The following is a 19,946-nucleotide window of genomic DNA, read 5'->3' as shown; positions in this document are numbered from 1 at the left end:
GCAGGCTGAAAGAAATGTCCAGCTCTTCACTCTCCCTTTTCACATGGATCTGAGCCACTTTGAAAGCAGGGAATAGGATTTAAAGGAATGGAAGAGATAGTAAAAGAAAAATCTAGTGATGAAATGTAAAGAGATGCATGAAGGAATAATTTTTTCAAAGGGCTTTTATCATATGACAGGACAAGCCTAGATTGATGATCCCAGTCATAAGATGCCAATCCTTTCAGATAAAACTCCATGGATGAGATGAAAAGCAAACTTATGTCAATCACGCACACAATTTTTCTCCAAGCAAAATCTACTGGTTTTGTTCAAAGCCAGAAATTGATTTTCAGAAACTTTGTCTGATGACAGATGAAAGTACTCATATTATCCTGTACTGATGTGCACGAGCAAATTCCATTGTTGATAAAAAGAAACGAGCACGCTGCAAGTGGGAAAGAGTCATAAATCATAATGATGTTATTTTTCAGTGAATTCCAGCTCACACAACATGTCTTCTACTTGTACCAGAATTTACTTGTTTCAGAATTTATACTCTCTCCTAGTCTGGTTATGCTTTAGACTTGTGAGAGAGAGAAGATAAAGATGCTATTATATTATATGGGTTGTGCATGGAAGGCCTCACCGGTCACCAGTCAAAAAATAGAACAGCTCTATTATCTTTGCTTTATCCTTGGCAATGCTCTTTGTTGAAAAATTCAAGACATGACCAACTAGGCAACACCAGAATCAAAGCATATATTCGTCAGAGTTTAGAATGTAAATCTTCCTATTATGCCATATATCTTACACTAAGAGCACAGAAAGTCTTGGACCTCAGGAAATTCCTTATCTGCATAGACTATCCAATCTCGAAATCAGAATTGGCATCTAATTGACTTTGCTGGAAATTTGCAAGAATTAATCCTTTTTTCTGCTAAGATCTTATACTTGATAAAGTCATGAAAATGTAAAGCATGAAGTTGTAAATTGTAATTCACACAAAAATAGAGCTTACAGGTAAATTTACACTGCGTTTATGATTTAGCAATGTACACACACCTATAGTCTTACGGATATGCAAACAAAAAAGGGAAAAAAGGAACTTGAATTTTTCTCACGCCCCAGTTTTTACTATAAAATATAAGAGTTCTCTTCGTCTATTAGAAACCTCTTTTGCCTGGCAATGAAAGCCTCGATCGTGCTCCGAAACTCATCGTTGCTCATTTTTTCCTCGGGAGATGAACTTTTCTCCGATTCCTTAGCAGAATCAATGGTTTTCCTGCATTTGTCAGTCGCTGACCTCCTCAGTTCCCGGCTACTATCTGGCCTCTCCAATTTCTCTGATTGACTCCTGTGATATTTCTTTCGTTCTAAAGAAGTTGAAGTATCCTCAGTGACTTTGTACTCAACATAAGTGACCTGTTTCTCTCTGCATTCAGCTTCATATTGATGAGTTTCCTGACTCTTTTCACTCTTCTCTACAAACTCGTCATAAAGATCAGTGCTTGGATTCTTCCCATTAGAATCTTGACCTGAAAACTGGCCTGACTTTGCAAAGAGAGTGATGACTATCATGTTACCAAGAACAAACACAAACCGAGGACTTGCGAGGATTACTGTTAAGTCCTTGAAATACTCACTAGAGTTCTTGACAGCAACCGGGAGTTGAATGGAAAACCTGGAAATCAAAGCTAGAACAACGCCTATTTCTATTAACCTGAACAAACTTGCAATCTTTTGAATCTTCCTATGCTTCTTGATCGCTTTCGCCTTCTCAATCTTGATGCTGGTGATGTTGAATGAATCCATTTACAGATGGGAACTGAGAATTCAAAGCAACAGCAAAGTGGCAGAGAAGATGGAGGATTATGGGTTTTCACTCAAAAGAGAAGTGGTAAACAAGCAAAGCGCCGGTAGCTTCCATTTCTCTTTGTAGAGTCAATATTGATTCTACCATAGCTATAGTATACAGTGAAGGTATTATGCTGCCAAGGAGCATGGAAACAGATAGAAAGAAAACAATACAAAGGAGAGAAACAGGGGAAACAGAGCGCAGCTCTGTCTTTTCTTCTTTTTTTCTCCCTCGGTGCTTGTAAACTAGAAAATGTCGCTGTTATTGTTGAAACCGTTAAGTTGTTTAGGTAGACTATTTATAGATGGTGGAATATGTGATCCATTTTTTTTTTTCTTTACATCCAATCTTTCTTTATATGTTTTTAATTTGTAATTTTTTTGGGTAAAAGTATTATATTCCATCTTTAGCTTTATTCGAAATGTGCAAGTTGTGGGATTTTTCCACACCATTATTATTTCTTTTTATCTTGCCCTATTATTCCCACCTCCCTTGAAGCTTTAGATTTTACACAAGTAGAAGACTCTCTTCAACTTCAACTTTGGTGGGAGATTATTCTGCCGAATATACCCACATTCTCTTAGAATATCCCACGAACAGACCAGAAGAGCAGGCATACATTGAACTCACCAGTTTCGTTATTCAACAATGACCTGCGCATCATGATGTTCATGGAATTTTAGAATACATCACCAATATTACAAGATATAATCTTGTTCCATGACTAGGTTTATGTTCTAACTTTCTCATGAAATAGTCCCATTGCACTCAATCCAGTTATGTTACATCAAGTAATATATGTGATTAGATCTGGCTGACCTGAAAAAAATCCAAGTTATTGTGTTGTTGGGTAAATTCATAGGTTATCAGGTTAACTCTGATATATTATTTTTATTAAAAATATTATTATTTTATTTAAAAAAAAATTAATGTTAATTTGGTAAAGTTTAGATCAAGTTTGATGATATAAACTGAGTTGTGGGTCAATTTTGATTGAATTAATACCAAACCAGCTCAATTTGAAACCTAAACTCTTGATCGCATGTTTTTTTAATCATTTTATGGTGTCCAAATGGGTTTAATAACTATGTTATTTGCTAAAATTATCTTCATGTTAACTAAGACCGAAAAAGATTGAGTTTCTTGGAAAAATTTGAAAAAAAAAAGTAGAACAAGAATCCCCTTGTAATCAAAACAAATAAACATAAAAGTTCTTTTTACATGATAGATAAAAAGATCTGGTAATCTGGTAGATTGAATCTTGTTGTAGGATGACTTGACTGTCACTGTAATAACACTATTTCGTAGAATGTTAGGTAAAAAGTTTGGGACATGGCAATTACAGCAACAAATAATCGGGAAAGTAGGCCCATTTCTTCCATACTAAGAAAAAAAATGCTGCTTTTCTCTCCTTGTTTCCATTATTTTATCAACTTTCTTCACCTTCAACCGGCATTCCGTTACTGAATCCTCATGTTCTTCAAGACAAGACCCACCAATGATCCCACAACAGAGTGGAAGTGGACGACCAGCTTTCTTTTTCCTTGCGCGTCACATTCGTTATGTAACACGTGGCTCTTTGTTATCTTCTTGTGGGTTAGCTTCAATCTCTCTCGTTCTCTGTCAACATCAGAACTGTTCGTGTTCTTTCATGTTGTTGTTTGATCCGAGACCCTGAATGATTCAGGAGGCATCAACGGTTCTTACCCTCTTTCCCCCCCTTCTTTTAGAAACAAGTTAAAGTAGCACCTTTCTTCCTTGAATCCACTGCCTGTAATAGACAGGCCTGACTCTCAAAACTTTGAGATCAAATTCTGACTGGTTTTTTTCTTTTTCGGCTTATATTACGAGCTATTAGCCTCTCGTTTCCTAAATCCCTCCCGTCTTTCAGGTGAGCGTTATTGAATCCAGATCACTTAATTGGCATCCACATTCGATGTTTGATTATTAAGCAACAAGTAGAGATGTTCCAAGCTTTTGTCCACCCTGGTTCCATTAAAACAGCTTGCATTGTCCTGTTAGCAAAAAGAAAAAAAAAAATCATTAGGGCAAAAGAAAAACAAACACTTGGCAGACAAATAAAAGAATTGATTCACTTTAACTTCAAATGGGCCTAGATCTCTGGGCTCCATTTGCTCTATTATTTTGACAGTGACTGGGAAAAAGCATAAAAGAGAGAAGAGGCGGGAAAATAATGAGCCTTCCTGTTTTTTTAAGATGGAAATGTGGCTTTCAACTAAGGAGTCGATTTGGAATGGGGTCCGAGCTCCGAAGCAAAGAATTTCGAATCCCACGTTAATTCCAAGAATAATATTTCTTTTCAAGATGTTAATAAAGCAAACTTTTCTTGCATGTAAAGGTTTTGGAGTCTAGATAAGGCATTAGAAAAATAACTGAAAGCTTGATTTGGGTGATTAATTAATTGTTTCACAAGTTGAGTTGATGTAACATCAAGCTCCCTTTTTTTTCTCTCTCGGTTTATTTTATTTTTGATCCTCCTCCGAAGGATTGGAGGCTGATTCAATGACACGGGAGCTTAAGATTCACCCTCTGTTTTTGTGACACAAAGTTTATAAATTCCTTGACATGGGTAGTTATATGATATGAAAAATATTTATTATTTACAAAAAAAAAAAAAAAAGGAAGAAGAAGAAAAAAGTAAATATGCCCTCGGTTTGCTTGCTTGCCCACAAAATCAATCACGTTGGATTCGGTGATTATCGAGTCGGATTGCACTAACTGTGTATGTTGCTCAATTTATTTCCTTAGCAAGAACTTCTCTTTTTTCTTTTTCTTTTTTCTTTTTTTAATTTATAAAATGACCACTCCTGCTATTATTATTATTTTATTCTCAATACCAAATGTCAACAGGATAGTATATGATTATTTTTAAAAAAAAGACGCAGATGTTGTTTTTTAAAATATTTTTTTGTTTATAAATATATTAAAATAATATTTTATTATTATTTTTTAAAATTTATTTTTAATATCAATATAATAAAATAATTTTTGTTTAAAAAAATAGCAAGTTGGGTTGATGTAGGTACCTCACTATCTTTGGAGTCTGATCCGAAATTAAAATCAAAATGGTTGGGTCAATTAAATGGATTTGTTAGAGGACAACCTTCGAGTCCCAAAATCTAGAGTCTGAAAAAGCAAATCCGACCTGCCGGATTCGAACCAGCGACCTAAGGATTACAGACACCACTACAGTCCTCCGCTCTGCCAACTGAGCTAAGGTCGGTTTTGTTGATGATTGTTGGTTGAAAAATATTAATATTATCTAGAAAACAGGGTATTGAAAAAAACTTTATTGAATTAAATAAAGAATAGAAGGACTCGATCAGTGAGAAGAAAAGAGTCTCCAACCTAAAGAAATCGAGGGAGCAAATCTGCATAAAACCAAAACAAAAGGAAAGGAGAAATTCATGTTTTATGCTCAGTATTGTATACTGACATGTGTTACATGAATGCCAGAGGATTTGCATGCTTCCGGCACCTCGATTGTCAGTCATGAACCACCTGAGAAATCGTCGAGTTTTAAAGAGATTTCAAGTTTGATCCTCTCCTTCCTTTTCCATGCTATAAATATATCTCTTTCTGTGCTTATAAGAATGATTCCCACGAGATTGAGGGTTGACCCATGTGGATTTACAGTTAGATTATAAATAATGTTAAAAAATTTCTTCGCATAAATATTAAAAAAGTGAAATATACCTAGGTGGCATTTTTTTTTAATTCAGAAACTATTCTAAGATCATCGAGGATATTGATAAATAAAGTATTGTTGATCAGACATTAGCTAAACATATAAAAATTCTATACTAGCACTCCTGTACCATCAATATTCATGATGTATTATTCTTCAGATAAATAGATAAGGTTTCACAAAACACACACAGCAACACTTCTAAATTTAATGGTAAATCTATTAGTAAAATCTTCTTCCAACATTATTAGTAAAATCTTCTTCTAAGTTGGCATGAATCAAAATCACCACCGAGCGAAATTTCCATGGGCTTAGCACTAAAGATTTAGGATTCGCCCATTTGAATTTTTATTAGAGTGTTTGGGGAGTTTTTAAAGTGAAATGAAACTAGCAGTGCTCAAGTATATGGGCCGGAATATACTTGGTCATGGGCTTAGCACTAGATTAAAATATATACGTTGCTTTCTAACAAATAGCCCAAACAGGCCTTTTACACAACTTGAAACAATAAAAGCAGCCCAGTAAACAAACTGAAACTCTACGTCGTCGTTTTAATCAACTTAACTTCCCTAGAAACCCTAGATATACCACTCAAATAACAGCAACACAACGCCTACCCCGCAGCAGCAGCAGCCTCTTCTCCCTTTCCTCTTACACAACATCAACAAATCCAATGGTAATCCTCTCTTTCTCAACAAAACTATCCACATCTCAACAATCCCAATTGGATTAACGGTTTCTCTTTTTGGTTGTCTGTAGGCACCGAAGAAGGAGAAGGCGCCGCCACCGTCATCAAAGCCAGCGAAATCCGGAGGAGGGAAGCAGAAGAAGAAGAAGTGGAGCAAGGGAAAGCAAAAGGAGAAAGTCAACAACATGGTTCTCTTTGATCAAGCTACTTATGATAAGCTTCTCTCCGAAGCTCCTAAGTACAAGCTTATCACTCCTTCTGTCCTCTCCGATCGTATGAGGGTAATAATACATTTTACTACTTTTTTCATTCAAGATTACGGCTTTTTCATGCTTTTAGTTATGTCAAATCGTGGGGTTTTAAGTTTATTTTTTGTTTTTGATCATGTTAGAATTTTTCGATTACTGGGTTTAGGACCAAGTGCAGTACCAATGTACGAGTAATGCTAGTTTCACTTATAAACGTCGGAAAGGATCTCAACCGTTGAATTTGTCGGATACACTAGTCAATTGGAGAGGCGTCTTTTATTGGAAGAATCTCTGTAATATTAGCATTATGTCAAATATATACTCACCAAAACAATTGTGGAACCCATCTGCCGTCAGATGGCGCGCATTTTTTGCTGTTAGGTTTCAGGGGATGTAGCATAACTTCTAAGGAATATTTTAGCTCTTCAAGTAAAGTTTCTAACTTGGTACAAGCTTTTGCCATTCTATGGAATATAAGTTTTAGCTGTCTGTAGCAATATTTTTAATAGTAAGTTGTAGTGGTAACGTGGTGGAAGAGTTTGAGAGAATGTTTTAAATATGCTTAGGTAATAAAAGATTGAAGTTACTTGAAACTATCATGAATTAGATTGTTGTTTTTTAGGTATTTAGGCCCCTTATTTTGTTGACATTGCAATGTCACTTCTGGTGTGTTGTATTTAGTTTTGACAATTAGTCAGCTTACCTTTTGTCTATTTCTCGTATGCTTTTTCAATGGATGTTTTCAAAATCAAGTGAGCTTGCATTTCTTTACCAAAAAAGTTTCTGTTCTATGATTATTGTACTTTTTTGTTTTTCCTACCGGGGTTGAGAATCTGTAAACTATTATACATGCCTTCGTGTGTTATACCCGGGCATTGTTTTGTTAATGCATTTTCATTAGCTTGACCAGTACTGATACGACTCTGATTTCATGTTTTATTTAAATCTGTGTACATGTTTCATCTGATTCCGTGTTTTAATGTATCTTGCAGATTAGTGGATCACTTGCAAGGAAGGCAATCAGGGAACTGATGGCTAGAGGTTCAATTAGGATGGTCTCTTCCCATGCAAGCCAGCAGATTTACACCAGGGCAACCAACACCTAGGTGTCTTGATGTATTTGGTTATTTAGAACTTCTCAGTAGTATGTTGCCGAGTTTCTCAGCTAGTATTACTTTTTTGTTCAAGTGATTGTGAGTACAATCTTAAGACGTTTCCTTATCTTTTGTGTTGAATGAATATTTTGCAGAGTTCTTGAGATGCTGGATATGTATCTTGGAACCATGTTCTTCCACGTGACATGCATTTCCTTGTTCCACTGGTTTGGGTCTTTTGTGCATGACGTTGCATTTGTTGCCTTTTGTTTTGAGTGTTTTTGGTTGTTTGTGGATGAATTCGGGCATCGATGGTTTCAGAAGTTAGTTGGGTTTCGATCAGACACAAATTTCTTGGTGCTTGTTAGACTGCCCATTTGGGAAGCATGTTTTTGTGCCAACCTATAGCGTAGAGTTTCTTGATTTTGAACATTCAATTATGGAGAGTATAAAGTGTTTCTTGAGCTGGCTTGTAGAATGGTGCTGGTTGCCCCGCCCTCCTGGTTCATTGGATTAACTAGTAATGTATCAGGGCTAATTCCATTTACCTATCGATAAGTAAAATGCCGAGTAAAATAAGGGCTTGCCAAATGGTTTTTTCTAACCTAGGTTAATTTTCCTTAGTCAACCCTCTTCACAAAGGCTGTTCAGGAGAAAGTTTTCCATAGTCAACCCTCTTCAGTCTTCACAAAGGCCGTTCAGGAGAAAGGAAATGATTCGTGCTGCTCCGGATTGATTCCGACCATTATCCCTCCTTGAAGCAAATGATATTACTGAAAATCTGAGAGACCTTTGAGCTCCTTCCACGCATTCATTTCCTCAATTGTTTAAAGAACATCCCAACTTGACCTTAATGGCCCGGGACAGTTGGAGGATGGTTTTAAATGGACAAGCATGAAAAAGACAATTAAACATTGAAATTTTCAGGGTTGGCAATGCTTTATTTTCCGGCTCTTCTCTTCAGGGCCCCGGTGAATTTTCAATTTAGTGTGGTTGAGATGGTGGATCAAGATCTGATATCACCCGGTGAACTCAAGTGGGTGACTTGTTCTCATAATTTGATAGCAGGCCACGTGAAATTTTGTCATTTAGCATTATGCATTTAGCTTTTGCTTGTGTATTCTTGTTTTTTTTCAGTGCTGCCTCTGTTCTTTAACAGTAGCGACTGCGACTCGAATAAAACATGAATGGGCTCCTTCACTTGATTGACGGCGTTCCTGTCACTTGATTGACGATTCCAACTGGAAATTATGAAAATTTCAGGTGATAAACGTTAACCTAACCTGGCTGGGTTTTCTTTTCCTCTTGCCTGGTCTTGGTACAAATACTATGAGAAAAAGGAATCGTTAAGCATTTATCTCGTGTAGTTAACATGTTATATACCTGTATAGAGAATAAAATGAAGATGGATTCATCTTTTTATTATCTCTGTGTGTACAATTTGTCGTGTATTGCCCTTGTGATTATGGAAAATATATGGGCAATTATTATTATTATCAACCAACAGGTCTATATCTTTATTTTTATTTTGAGATAATTTTTATGGTTGTGATTTTAAAAAATTAAGTTTAGAAAAAGTATAGTTAAGTAGATTTAGATACATATTTAATAAAAATTATGGTTGAGGTTTTTTGTACAGCAAAAAATATATATAAAATGTTTGGTTGTAGTTGCTTTTCAAAAATACTTTTTACTTAGAAATACATTAAAAATAATATTTTTTTATTTTTAAAAATTATTTTTGATATCGAAGCATCAAAATAATCTGAAAATACAAAAAAAAAAATTTGAAGTAAAGAAAAAAAATAAAAAAAATTCAAATTTTTGAAAAAAAAAATGTTTTTGAAATGCAAAAACAAACAAAATTTTACAAAACTCATTTAAAAAAATATAAAAATTGTATTTTTCAACTCAATTTTTTAATGAACTCCATAATATAAAATACAATTTAATATATTATTAAATAACTAACTGTATTTTTTTACACCTCGAACATAAAAAACTAAAACTTAACAAAGCACCTTAATGGAGGAGGTAGCTTCCTGGATAATTAAATACATTTAACAAGCTTTCTCAGTGTCTTACGCTAATTAAGTCAGATTTTCCATTATTACGCTATTCACTAATCGTTTAAAAAAATCCAATTCCCCGACTGTTTGGCCATTATTATAACTGTAGTGCACGTCATTATATCAGATAATTATTGCATTCGGAATGCATTTCAAGAGGTTAAATTTTGATCACCGGACAAGTTGGCACGATAAAATAAAATTCAACTCGTCAAAACCTTTTTTTTTTTTTTTTCAACTCGTCAAAACCTTTTTTTAAAAAAACTATACTAAAACAATATTATTTGAAATTAGTTATTTAACCTTTGTTTCGCTCCAAATAAGAAATTTTTTTAATAAAAAAATAAATATATAAGCTTTTTTCAATGTGTTTTTGATATAATATTCATAATCATACTTATATACACATCTAATCAATTAAATTGATATTTTATCAAGAAACAACTATAATTAAGATATTTGACATTGCAACACAAACCAAATGCTCAATCGCGTTCAATAAACATGTTTCTTAGAATAAATGTTTTTATTTAATTAAATGATTATTCATACCAATGGAAGGTAAAAAAATTCATTAACAAAAACAAATTGAATAAAATTATAAAACCCAACTATAAAACAATCTAATATTAAATAATTAAACTTTTAAAAAAATAATAACTTAAACAGCGCATGGTCATTCAAGTTCTGCCGTGTACAATGCAAGGCGCTAATAACTTTTTTTAAAATAATATTTATATATATTATATTACATAATTGCACTTAAACCAATCTTACAAAAATATCCTTTAACTTGAGCTATAAAAAAAATTCATTTTCAAGGGATATGTAAATCATTTTATTTTCCATCAAAAATAAAAAAGACAAATGCCCCTAAATGTAAGCTTTAAAATTTTTTAATCCAAGAGCAGAAGGGTCATTTTAGCATGCACAATAAAAACAAAAGGACACAATTGCCCCTTTTTAAACTCTGAAATGAGAAAATGATCATCGTAAAATTATTGAGTTACCTCCAATAACATGTTTTATTGGATTTGTTTTAAAAAAAAATATATATATATATATATATTTCACTCTAAAGTTTAATAAAACCTCTAATTTTCTTTATTTTTTTCATTTTAATCCTTCCTACACTCTAAAGATTTAGCCTTTTTCATTGCTGTTACACTCCTAAAGATTTATTTCGGCACGAAAAGCTATTTGAAAAGCAAATCTGGTTGTAATAAAAAGAAAAAGAAAAGGAAAAAAAAAAAAACCAGGAGCAATGCGTTTTGCACGGTAAATTCCCCACACGTTTTAGTATTTCTTACAAGAGTAATGTAAATAAAATTGAGACAAGTGTGCGGCCAAGAAAACAGGAGGCCCTATTAGACTCGTGTCCCCTGTCTAATGCTGAAGTCAAATGACCCATCAGCATCTTCGTGACTGTGTGGCTGCGTCCTAGATTATTTTAATCTTAGCCATGGTCGATGCAGTCACTGAACCACAATTTGCCAATCAATCCCTCTCGCCACCTTTCACTGTCTGCTTTAGCTGCATCCATATAATGCACCCCCCTGTTGATATTTCGTGCCTTCTCTCATCAGTTATTTAAAAAACCAACGAAATTCAAATCAGTATAGTTTTTTATTCGGTCCTGATATTTATATCATTTTGAACTTGATAATTTTTTAATAAATAAATTTCATAACATAAATAGTTAAGTTATACCCTTTAGAGTTATTAAAAGAATATAATTCATTCTTATTTTTTATATTTATAATTCATCAACTCATTATTTGATTTGATTTTTATACATGGTGATTGTTTTTTAAAATATTTTTTTTTTATAAAATAATATTTTTTAAATTTTTAATTTTTTTTTAAATATTAATATATTAAAACAACATGAAAATATAAAAAAATTAAATTTAAATAAAAGAAATTATTTTTTTTTTTAAATATGATCGTGGGTTTTTGGGTGGCTGGCGTAGAGCAGTTGAATTATTACTAAAAAGGAAAAGAGAAAAAGGAAAAGAGACAAAAACAAAAATCTAAGGGGCGGAATGGAAAGATGTCCCACCAAAAGCTGCAATCATTTATCTGAGAGATCACGTGGGCCTAGTGAGGGCATCATGGGCCTCTGCTCCAAGTAATAAGAACCGTCCATGGGGTTAGGCATGACATGTGTCCAAAACTGGAGGTAAGCACCAAGCACATCATCGAAGAATTTAACAAACTGTCAATGGCCCCCTCCCCCAGCTGCTTATGAAAGTGGAATTGCACATTTGCACTTGCATCCAAAACAAAATTTATTAAACTCAAAAGATCAAGAATGGATCTGCGTGATCGGTACTCTGAAAGATTAAGAGAGGATCTCTGTGCGTGCTTAGCAGTTTGAGGAGGTGTTTTTTATAAATAAATATTTTGTTTTTATATTTTATATTACCACTGTAAAACAATAAAAAACCACTAAAAAAATATCAAATATATTTTTTTAAGTAAAATATATTTTTTAAAACGCAGTTCAATACAGAAGCCGCGACACAGCATAGAGTGTATGATAATCGGCAAGGTTCAATATTTGTGTATTGTTCACTCCTTTTTCTCAATGAATCGGAAACGAACCAGGTGAAAGTTGATATATCTCTATTTCCTGTGGGCAGGCTTTTCTACACCACCAAAGCAATCATATGACCTCTTTTATTCATAAAAGTCTCTGGTAGAACAATGAGATTCTAAATATCTTGTAATTTATTGTAGAAAAAAAAACAGCTTGAAGAACAGTAGGGATCTTTTGTCTTTCCTTTCCCTTCTTTTTTCCAGGATCTTGAGAGAAACACGCAAACTGATTCCTAAGCAGTGCCATTTCAAGGAGTGGCACTGTCACTTGATGATTTATTGGCAACATCACCGTAAGTTCATAACAATGGAGAAATTAGTCAGTTCATCATCAATTACAGATTGACAGCATGTCCAAGTTGCGGGACATATCTAATCTTAGCTGAAAAATGACAGATTACAGCAGCTTGAATTGCCAAGGGTGTCATGAGTGAACCTTCTCTCTCAACTGCTAAGCTACCAGACGGCTCCTTTGCAGTTTTTAGACAGAATTAATTAAATTCACTAATGACAACGCTGGTAAATCTAGGTGCTGGCTCAGGGGTCACCTCGAGAGCCCAGTAGATACGATGATGTTCTCAATCTAATATGCTCCGAGGTTTTGTAGTGCTTGTAAAGTGAATAACAATATGTTCATGATAATATTCTCTATAATAATACGGCTGATAGTAGAAAACTCAACACCATTAAAACTTTTTTATTTTTATGCAGTTTAGAAACTCTCATATTATAAAATCAATAACTTTATAATAAATAAAAGAATAAATTTTAAATTTTAAAAATAAGAGTTTTTGTTCTTGTTGTTTTTTTTAATGATAAATACTTCAAAAATTAAAGTATAAATATTTTGATAATAAAAATTATTAATCTTTTACTAGTGAGTCATAAGATAATTTATAACCGCTCAATCTTGTCATTTTTACTAGTGTGGAATAGTCATTTTTTCCTATAGCATTACGTGAGATAAATATTTCTTTTATACACACACACACACACGAGGAATAAGAATCTCTTACGTAGTATTAATGAAGGATAATTATCTCTTATATAATATTAATATTGATGAAAATATGATAAACCCTTAAAAAACTTTAATATACTTAAAGGTATAGAAAAATAAGTATTCTTGATATTAACATTTTATATTAAAAGTTATAAAAAAAAAAACAAAAAACAAAATCTCGTGAATCAACATGAAACCTATAATAATTTTCAAACATATGCTTACTTGGACTTGACATGATGTCAAGTTCAAGAGTGATGAGTTTGACATGTCTGCTTAGACTTAGCATATGACTAAATCCAAAGATATTGGGTATAACAGTTTAATAGCTTGTCAAACTCAAATATACTTGAGCTTAATATATAACTGAATTTAAAAATATTATATCTAACAACTCATCAAATATATATTCACTCAAAGCTTCTAAACTCAAAAATAATAAATTACACCCGGAAGCAAAATATCATTTTAACATGATATTCCTCGTATCTTTAGATATTGAGTATGAACCTAGGCCCACCCTTTTATCATCGGTAATGACATTGCCTCTACTTCTTTTAAATATAAGCCTAGAATAAAAAATAAATTTAAAAAATATAGTGATAAATCAAGATGTTCTCCTAAGTTGTTACTTAACACGAAATTCACACAAGTATGATGCACTTACAACTTGCCAAGAAACCGACAATGTAGTCTACCGACATTGTAGTCTAGTACTAGTCATGAATGCGGTGATAAATATCATTTTTTTGATATGGACAGGTGTTCGGTATATAGGGCTTCTATATATAACCAGAGCGGGAGCCTGGATACCTGGACTAAAGAAAGAAGTGTACTTGAATTCTTGAAAACAAGGAGGCAGAGGCAGAGAGGGTGGTGGCCAGAGACCAAGAGAGGTAGAGAGATTGCATTCAACAATTTAAGGTATAAAATAATAAAACAACAAAAGTGCCTGATTTCTCGTGAGGAATCACAAGCCAATAAAGCCATATTAACCACCACTGTCAGCATCATTTCACGTTTTTTTTTTTTGGTTGATCATTTCATGTATTTCACTCCCATTTCCAACCTTCTAAAAACCCACTTGATCATTTCCCTGAAGTTCAAATCTTGAAGCACATTCCGGTGTGTTTTCTACAGTGATCTTTTATATATTTCCAGACAAAAGTTTGATTCTTTTGCTTTATGGAACTTTAGATTCTTGATTCTTAGTAGCTTCTGTTATCTAGGTTGTACTTAAAGTTAGTTTTATTTTGTTAAACTTGACTCTTTGGTTGCTTAGATTTGGTACCTTCTTGATTCCGTAAATTTGTAAGTGCATGTGGCACAACTGTCACTCCACTTTTACGATTATATAGTTAGTTAGTACTATATCTTTATGTGATCTATACTTTACTTGGTTACTTAGTTTAAAACTCAGCTTTTATTGGGATTTGTATCCAGTATTTTTGCGGGTGCAACAATTTTATTGTGATCCATCAAGATTATCATCAAGTGGGCTACCTGTGAGAGTGCTGCAATGGATTCCTGTTGTGCGACCTTGAAAGCCAACACTCATGTGGCGAAAGCTAGCAAAGGTGGCTTCAACAATGGAGATAAAGAGTTTTGGGGTGAAAGGATCAGAGGGAGTTTCAATAACAGTGTTTGGGTCAATCAGTTGGCAAAAAGCCTTAAAGTTGACAAGAGTGTCAATAAGTTCAAGCCTGGTGTTGCCTTTTCTGTTCTGACATCAAGTAATGGCAGAGAAACTGTGGTAAGTTGATTCGACAATATAATCAGTTTTTGTATTTCTTGATCATTCTTTGATATCCTCCATAACTAAAATTTCCTATAATATCAATATGGCCATCTCAATTTCTGAATAAGAATGATTTTGATTTTTAAACACGCGTGACTTTGATCATAGTTTGATGTGTACTCATCCTAGAATGGTTTCTAATCTATGGCAGACCTTGCAAGCACCACGATTTGAGAGAAGAAAAGCAGACCCAAAAAATGTAGCATCAATCATATTAGGAGGAGGTGCTGGGACTCAGCTGTTTCCCCTTACCAGAAGGGCAGCAACACCAGCTGTAAGAAAATATGCTTGGTTTATACAAGATTATGAGTTACTATTATAAAGTTTGAGATTTAAACATGCAGCTCATGGTATTCTGCAGGTACCTCTTGGAGGTTGCTACAGGCTTATAGACATCCCAATGAGCAACTGCATCAATAGTGGGATAAACAAGATTTTTGTGTTGACCCAATTCAATTCGGCTTCCCTGAACCGGCACCTTGCGCGCACGTATTTCGGAAATGGTATTATATTTGGGGATGGATTTGTGGAGGTATGATTCCATTCTTGGTGTATTTATTTCTCTGACTTCAGTTTTTGGAATCGGAAATTCCCTGCAAACAGAATCCAGGATGCCATTTGCTATCCTTTTTCTATTGCGCAGGATTTATGTGTTGAGAGAGCAATCAAACCTTGAAATTAGTTTTTTTCCAGTGATATATAATTATATTCCACGTTTCCTAATTTACCATGGTACAAAACTAGAAGTTACTTTTGGTAAATCTTCATGTCAATGACCTGATCAAGAAGTTGCTAATCATCCTATCTTGGCAGATGTGTGATAAGAAAACCTCAATGATAACATTGATCGGACATTATCCAATCTGTAGTTCTTATAATACTAAGGAATCTAATTGAGGAAATTGCATCAAATCTTAATTTTAACATGCTTCCTTCGTAACGTAGTGATGGATAATAAACACTTTTGATAAACAGGTTTTAGCAGCAACTCAAACACCTGGGGAAGCAGGAATGAAGTGGTTCCAAGGAACAGCAGATGCTGTGAGGCAATTTACATGGGTTTTTGAGGTGAATATGAAAACTTATTAGGCTGTTTTCATCTTTATATGACTAACTGTACTCCACATTACTCTTCAGCCACTTGAATTGGAGTCTTATGAATTATGTTGGCTCTTGTAGGATGCCAAGAACAGGAACATTGAGAATATACTTGTCTTATCTGGAGATCACCTTTACCGAATGGATTACATGGACTTCGTGCAAGTATGCCATTATTCCTCTAATGACATGGACTTTGAATATATTTAACTTTTTTTTAAACTCTGGCTTACCTGTTTGCTATGAATCAACAGCATCATATTGATAGCAATGCTGATTTTACAATTTCATGTGCTGCTGTGGGCGGGAGGTCTGTTGAGTCTTTAGCTGTGCTTCAAGTGATATTTTTTCTTGGTTTCTTTGTTCTAAGTAAAACTTTTTTCCTATAACATTTCGTCTTGATTACTTTGTAGCCGTGCATCAGATTATGGACTGGTGAAGATGGACGGCAGGGGACAAATTTTCCAATTCGCTGAAAAGCCAAAGGGTTCTGAATTGAGAGAAATGGTGAGAATTTCAAAATTCATATGTTTAGACCTACTTTTGTAATAGCATCCTTTGAATCTACATCCACATGCATGCCCTTCTTATACTTTTCAAAAATAAGTAACGCAAGATTATGAAGAACAAAGCAAAATGACACCTGGCTTCATCTTCTTTCAAATGTAGGATCAGAAAAATCTAAATCTCTAGCATTTGCCTTAAGACTGCTAAAACATCCTAATTTCTATATAGGATCTGAAATTCTGATCATCTGGTTTCCTTACGTAATTACTTAATGCTCTAGTAATAAAAGGACTATCAAATCCAGATCATTTTGAATGACTTGAATTTTAGTTATAAACTAGATTTGTCGAGATCTTCCAAACACTACTTCAGATGGCCGTTTTTTGTGACCAAACATCCCTGTAGACATCACATGAACACTGAAGGGTTTTTTAATAATATTTACTATACAACAATTACAATAATGTCCTTAAACAATCTTCAAATCTATAACAAAACCAATGTATGACTAAAAAAAAAACCCTCTTATGAGAGAATTAATTGTTTTTGTCTCCAATAGTTACCCTATTTCAATAGAAATGAAAGGATAAAAACACTTCTAAGCTAAAATCTTTACGTTATTTTATTTCAAGGTGAGTAGTGATTTTTCTGTGAAAAAATTGGGAAATGACAAATTTGACAGTCATGCCATCGTAAAAAGACAATGTTATCCTTTGAATTTTTTCTTAAAGGCAATTTTATAATTTTACAATTACAACAAATAATAATCTGATTGTGTGTGCACAGTAAAGTTGCTAGAGGAATTAGTTTTTTTTGTTAATATATTTTGGTTGTTTGATGCAGCGAGTAGATACTACTCGTCTAGGGTTGTCTCCGCAAGAAGCCATGAAGTCTCCCTATATTGCATCAATGGGGGTCTATGTGTTTAAAACAGATATTTTATTGAAACTTTTGAGGTGGAGATATCCCACAGCAAATGACTTTGGATCTGAGATCATTCCTGCAGCTGTAATGGAGCACAATGTCCAAGTAAGAGAAATATTAAAATGTCCAAGGAAGAACTAAAAATTTGAGCTATTTGCTTCTTCATATTCTGCTCGTTTTACTGTCTAGACCAAGTATGTGTCCTCTAGAATATATATTGCTGATATAACCTTGCTTTGCAGGGATATATTTTCAAAGACTACTGGGAGGATATAGGAACCATAAAGTCATTCTATGAAGCTAACTTGGCCCTCGCTGAAGAGGTTAGTTTTCCGATTATGGCATCTCATACTCATCATGTAAATCGAAAGGGTATAGAAATGTAGCAGCTGATGTCACCTGAAGAATATTTTTTTTCCTGCTACTTTTTCTATCTTTCAATGAATTTGGGCACCTTCTCTCTTGATCTTTTGTGGAACATGCTGTTGTAATCATTTAAGATGAGAAGGTATGTGAAGCATGACTGCCTTACAGAGAGTTCTGACTTCTGATGCAATATAGCCATCAGGATTTCCATGCTTCAGCAATTTGTAATTAGCATTCCATATTATTTCAAGTATGTATGTTTGAATTTCTTTTCACTGAGACAAGAATCATGTTTTTCATGGACTATATATTTCTGCAGCCTCCGAAGTTTGAGTTTTATGACCCAAAGACACCCTTCTACACATCTCCTCGATCCTCACCACCGACCAAATTTGACAAATGCCGGGTATGCTGGTATACTTTGGGATCCATTTTGTGGATTTAATGAATTACATCCCTTCTGATGTTTTAGTCGGATTTTTCAGATTGTCAATGCAATAATCTCCCATGGATGTTTCTTGAGAGAATGCACTGTCCAACACTCTGTGGTCGGCGAACGCTCACGTTTAGATTATGGTGTTGAGTTAAAGGTGACCCATCGGCGTTTTCTCCATTCTTTATATTTTCTTTTCTGGATACGTGAGCGAGTAATAATTACTCTCTTTTGTTCGTCTTCAGGATACCGTGATGCTTGGGGCAGACTGCTACCAAACTGAAGTTGAAATTGCCTCTCTTCTGGCAGAGGGTGAAGTCCCAATTGGTGTAGGAAGGAACACAAAAATCAGGTACTGGACCCCAGTATTCGAAAGTAAAATGATCTTAAAACGAAATATATGGATGCCATCTTCTTCCCCCTCCTTTTTTTTTACTTCTTTAATAAGACTGCAAGGGTATAGAAATGGTGATTTCTGACAAAAAGTTAATGGTTTTTCTCTGTAGGAATTGTATAATTGACAAAAATGCGAAGATAGGGAAAGATGTTATCATCATGAATAAAGACGTAAGTAACCTCTCTGCGAACCATGCCCTTATATGTAGTCCTCAATAAGACTCTCGTAAAAATTTCTGCACGCATATATCTCAATGCTTTGGTTTTGCAGGGTGTGCAAGAAGCAGATAGGGAAGAAGAAGGATTCTATATTCGGTCTGGAATCACCATCATATCGGAGAAGGCAACAATAGAGGATGGCACAGTTATCTAAATAGATGATGGATCTCAACTATTTATCAAGGACTTGATTTCAAGAAGGTGTTGAGACGAACATTTTGAAGCACTTTTGAGTGCCTGTTAAGAATCCGATGCAGCATTCTGGACACGAAAGAAGAAGCAAGCAAGCTGCACCTACTTTATCCTACGTAAATTGCAAGATCCCTCCTTGCTTGTAAAAATAGAGCCCAAGTTACGATCTGATATAAGTTCCTAAAGAAATCAAAGAGCTAACTAGATAGCTGCTTTGGGTCAACTTGGTGCTTGTATTTATAAGGGAATATAAAAAAATTGTATTTTGTCAGATATAATAAAATGAGCCTTTGAAATGCTTGCAATAAAACTTACATTTACCATCTATATTTGAATAGCTTAGACATTAGATCTCATGGAAGATAGTGTAGCAATGAAGTGCAATGTTGGATCTTTTCTGTGCTTCCACAACAAATTAAAAGAGGCTGCTGCCATCTTCTTGTTGTTTTTTTTACATCATCTACATATAAATTAAAGCTTAAACTTTTACATAACGAAATTAAGTCTCTCTAACTCATCTTAAATAGATAATTTTACACTCAGACTACGTTGGTATGTTAAAAAAAAATGATAATTGATGCACCTTCTTCATGTTTATATTCACAGTAGAAAGAGATTTACAACCCTTAGGGTAAATCAATCTAACATTATGCCACACCAAACAATGTTGTTGTCGTGTTTTGCCCTCGAACAGTGTGGTCATGAACCCCTTAAATACCGAGTCCTTGAGTTGCTATGTGGCAATTCAGGGGTTGCAAGAATTT

At 34.2% G+C, this 19,946-nt stretch overlaps 3 protein-coding genes and 1 non-coding gene across 6 annotated transcripts; 2 read left to right on the top strand and 2 right to left on the bottom strand.

The window, feature by feature from the left end:
• Positions 1-953: 953 nt before the first annotated feature.
• On the bottom strand, positions 954-2,100 carry LOC118058917 (uncharacterized). Its single transcript, XM_035071705.2, has one exon. It carries the CDS (start codon positions 1,792-1,794, stop codon positions 1,117-1,119), a length of 678 nt encoding a protein of 225 aa, XP_034927596.1. The 5' UTR covers positions 1,795-2,100; the 3' UTR covers positions 954-1,116.
• A 2,897-nt stretch (positions 2,101-4,997) lies between these two features.
• TRNAY-GUA (transfer RNA tyrosine (anticodon GUA)) lies at positions 4,998-5,081 on the bottom strand. Its single transcript is given in 2 exon segments — positions 4,998-5,033; positions 5,045-5,081. It is a non-coding gene; the product is annotated as a tRNA-Tyr (tRNA).
• A 1,009-nt stretch (positions 5,082-6,090) lies between these two features.
• LOC118058916 (small ribosomal subunit protein eS25) lies at positions 6,091-7,776 on the top strand. The gene is made up of 3 exons (XM_035071704.2): positions 6,091-6,222; positions 6,306-6,515; positions 7,475-7,776. The coding sequence occupies exons 1-3, from the start codon at positions 6,220-6,222 to the stop codon at positions 7,586-7,588; spliced, it is 327 nt and encodes a 108-aa protein (XP_034927595.1). The 5' UTR covers positions 6,091-6,219; the 3' UTR covers positions 7,589-7,776.
• Positions 7,777-13,991: 6,215 nt separating this feature from the next.
• On the top strand, positions 13,992-19,492 carry LOC118058915 (glucose-1-phosphate adenylyltransferase large subunit 1). Of its 3 annotated transcripts, none has more exons than XM_035071702.2 (15): positions 13,992-14,145; positions 14,693-15,002; positions 15,199-15,321; positions 15,409-15,579; positions 16,023-16,115; positions 16,227-16,310; positions 16,400-16,455; positions 16,559-16,652; positions 17,496-17,681; positions 17,819-17,899; positions 18,262-18,348; positions 18,428-18,532; positions 18,621-18,727; positions 18,882-18,942; positions 19,043-19,492. In XM_035071702.2, the coding sequence occupies exons 2-15, from the start codon at positions 14,769-14,771 to the stop codon at positions 19,142-19,144; spliced, it is 1,584 nt and encodes a 527-aa protein (XP_034927593.1). In that variant the 5' UTR covers positions 13,992-14,145; positions 14,693-14,768; the 3' UTR covers positions 19,145-19,492. The 3 variants fall into 3 exon arrangements, with proteins under 3 accessions (XP_034927593.1, XP_034927592.1, XP_034927594.1); XM_035071701.2 differs by having other exon boundaries at positions 14,014-14,173; XM_035071703.2 differs by lacking the exon at positions 13,992-14,145 and adding an exon at positions 14,180-14,374.
• The last annotated feature ends 454 nt before the right edge of the window (positions 19,493-19,946 follow it).

This window comes from Populus alba, chromosome 9 (genome assembly GCF_005239225.2).
Source record: "Populus alba chromosome 9, ASM523922v2, whole genome shotgun sequence".
In the NCBI taxonomy this organism is placed as follows: Eukaryota; Viridiplantae; Streptophyta; class Magnoliopsida; order Malpighiales; family Salicaceae; genus Populus; species Populus alba.
The sequence above is the reverse complement of the archived record's forward strand: the minus strand, read 5'-3'. Positions and strand labels throughout refer to the sequence as shown.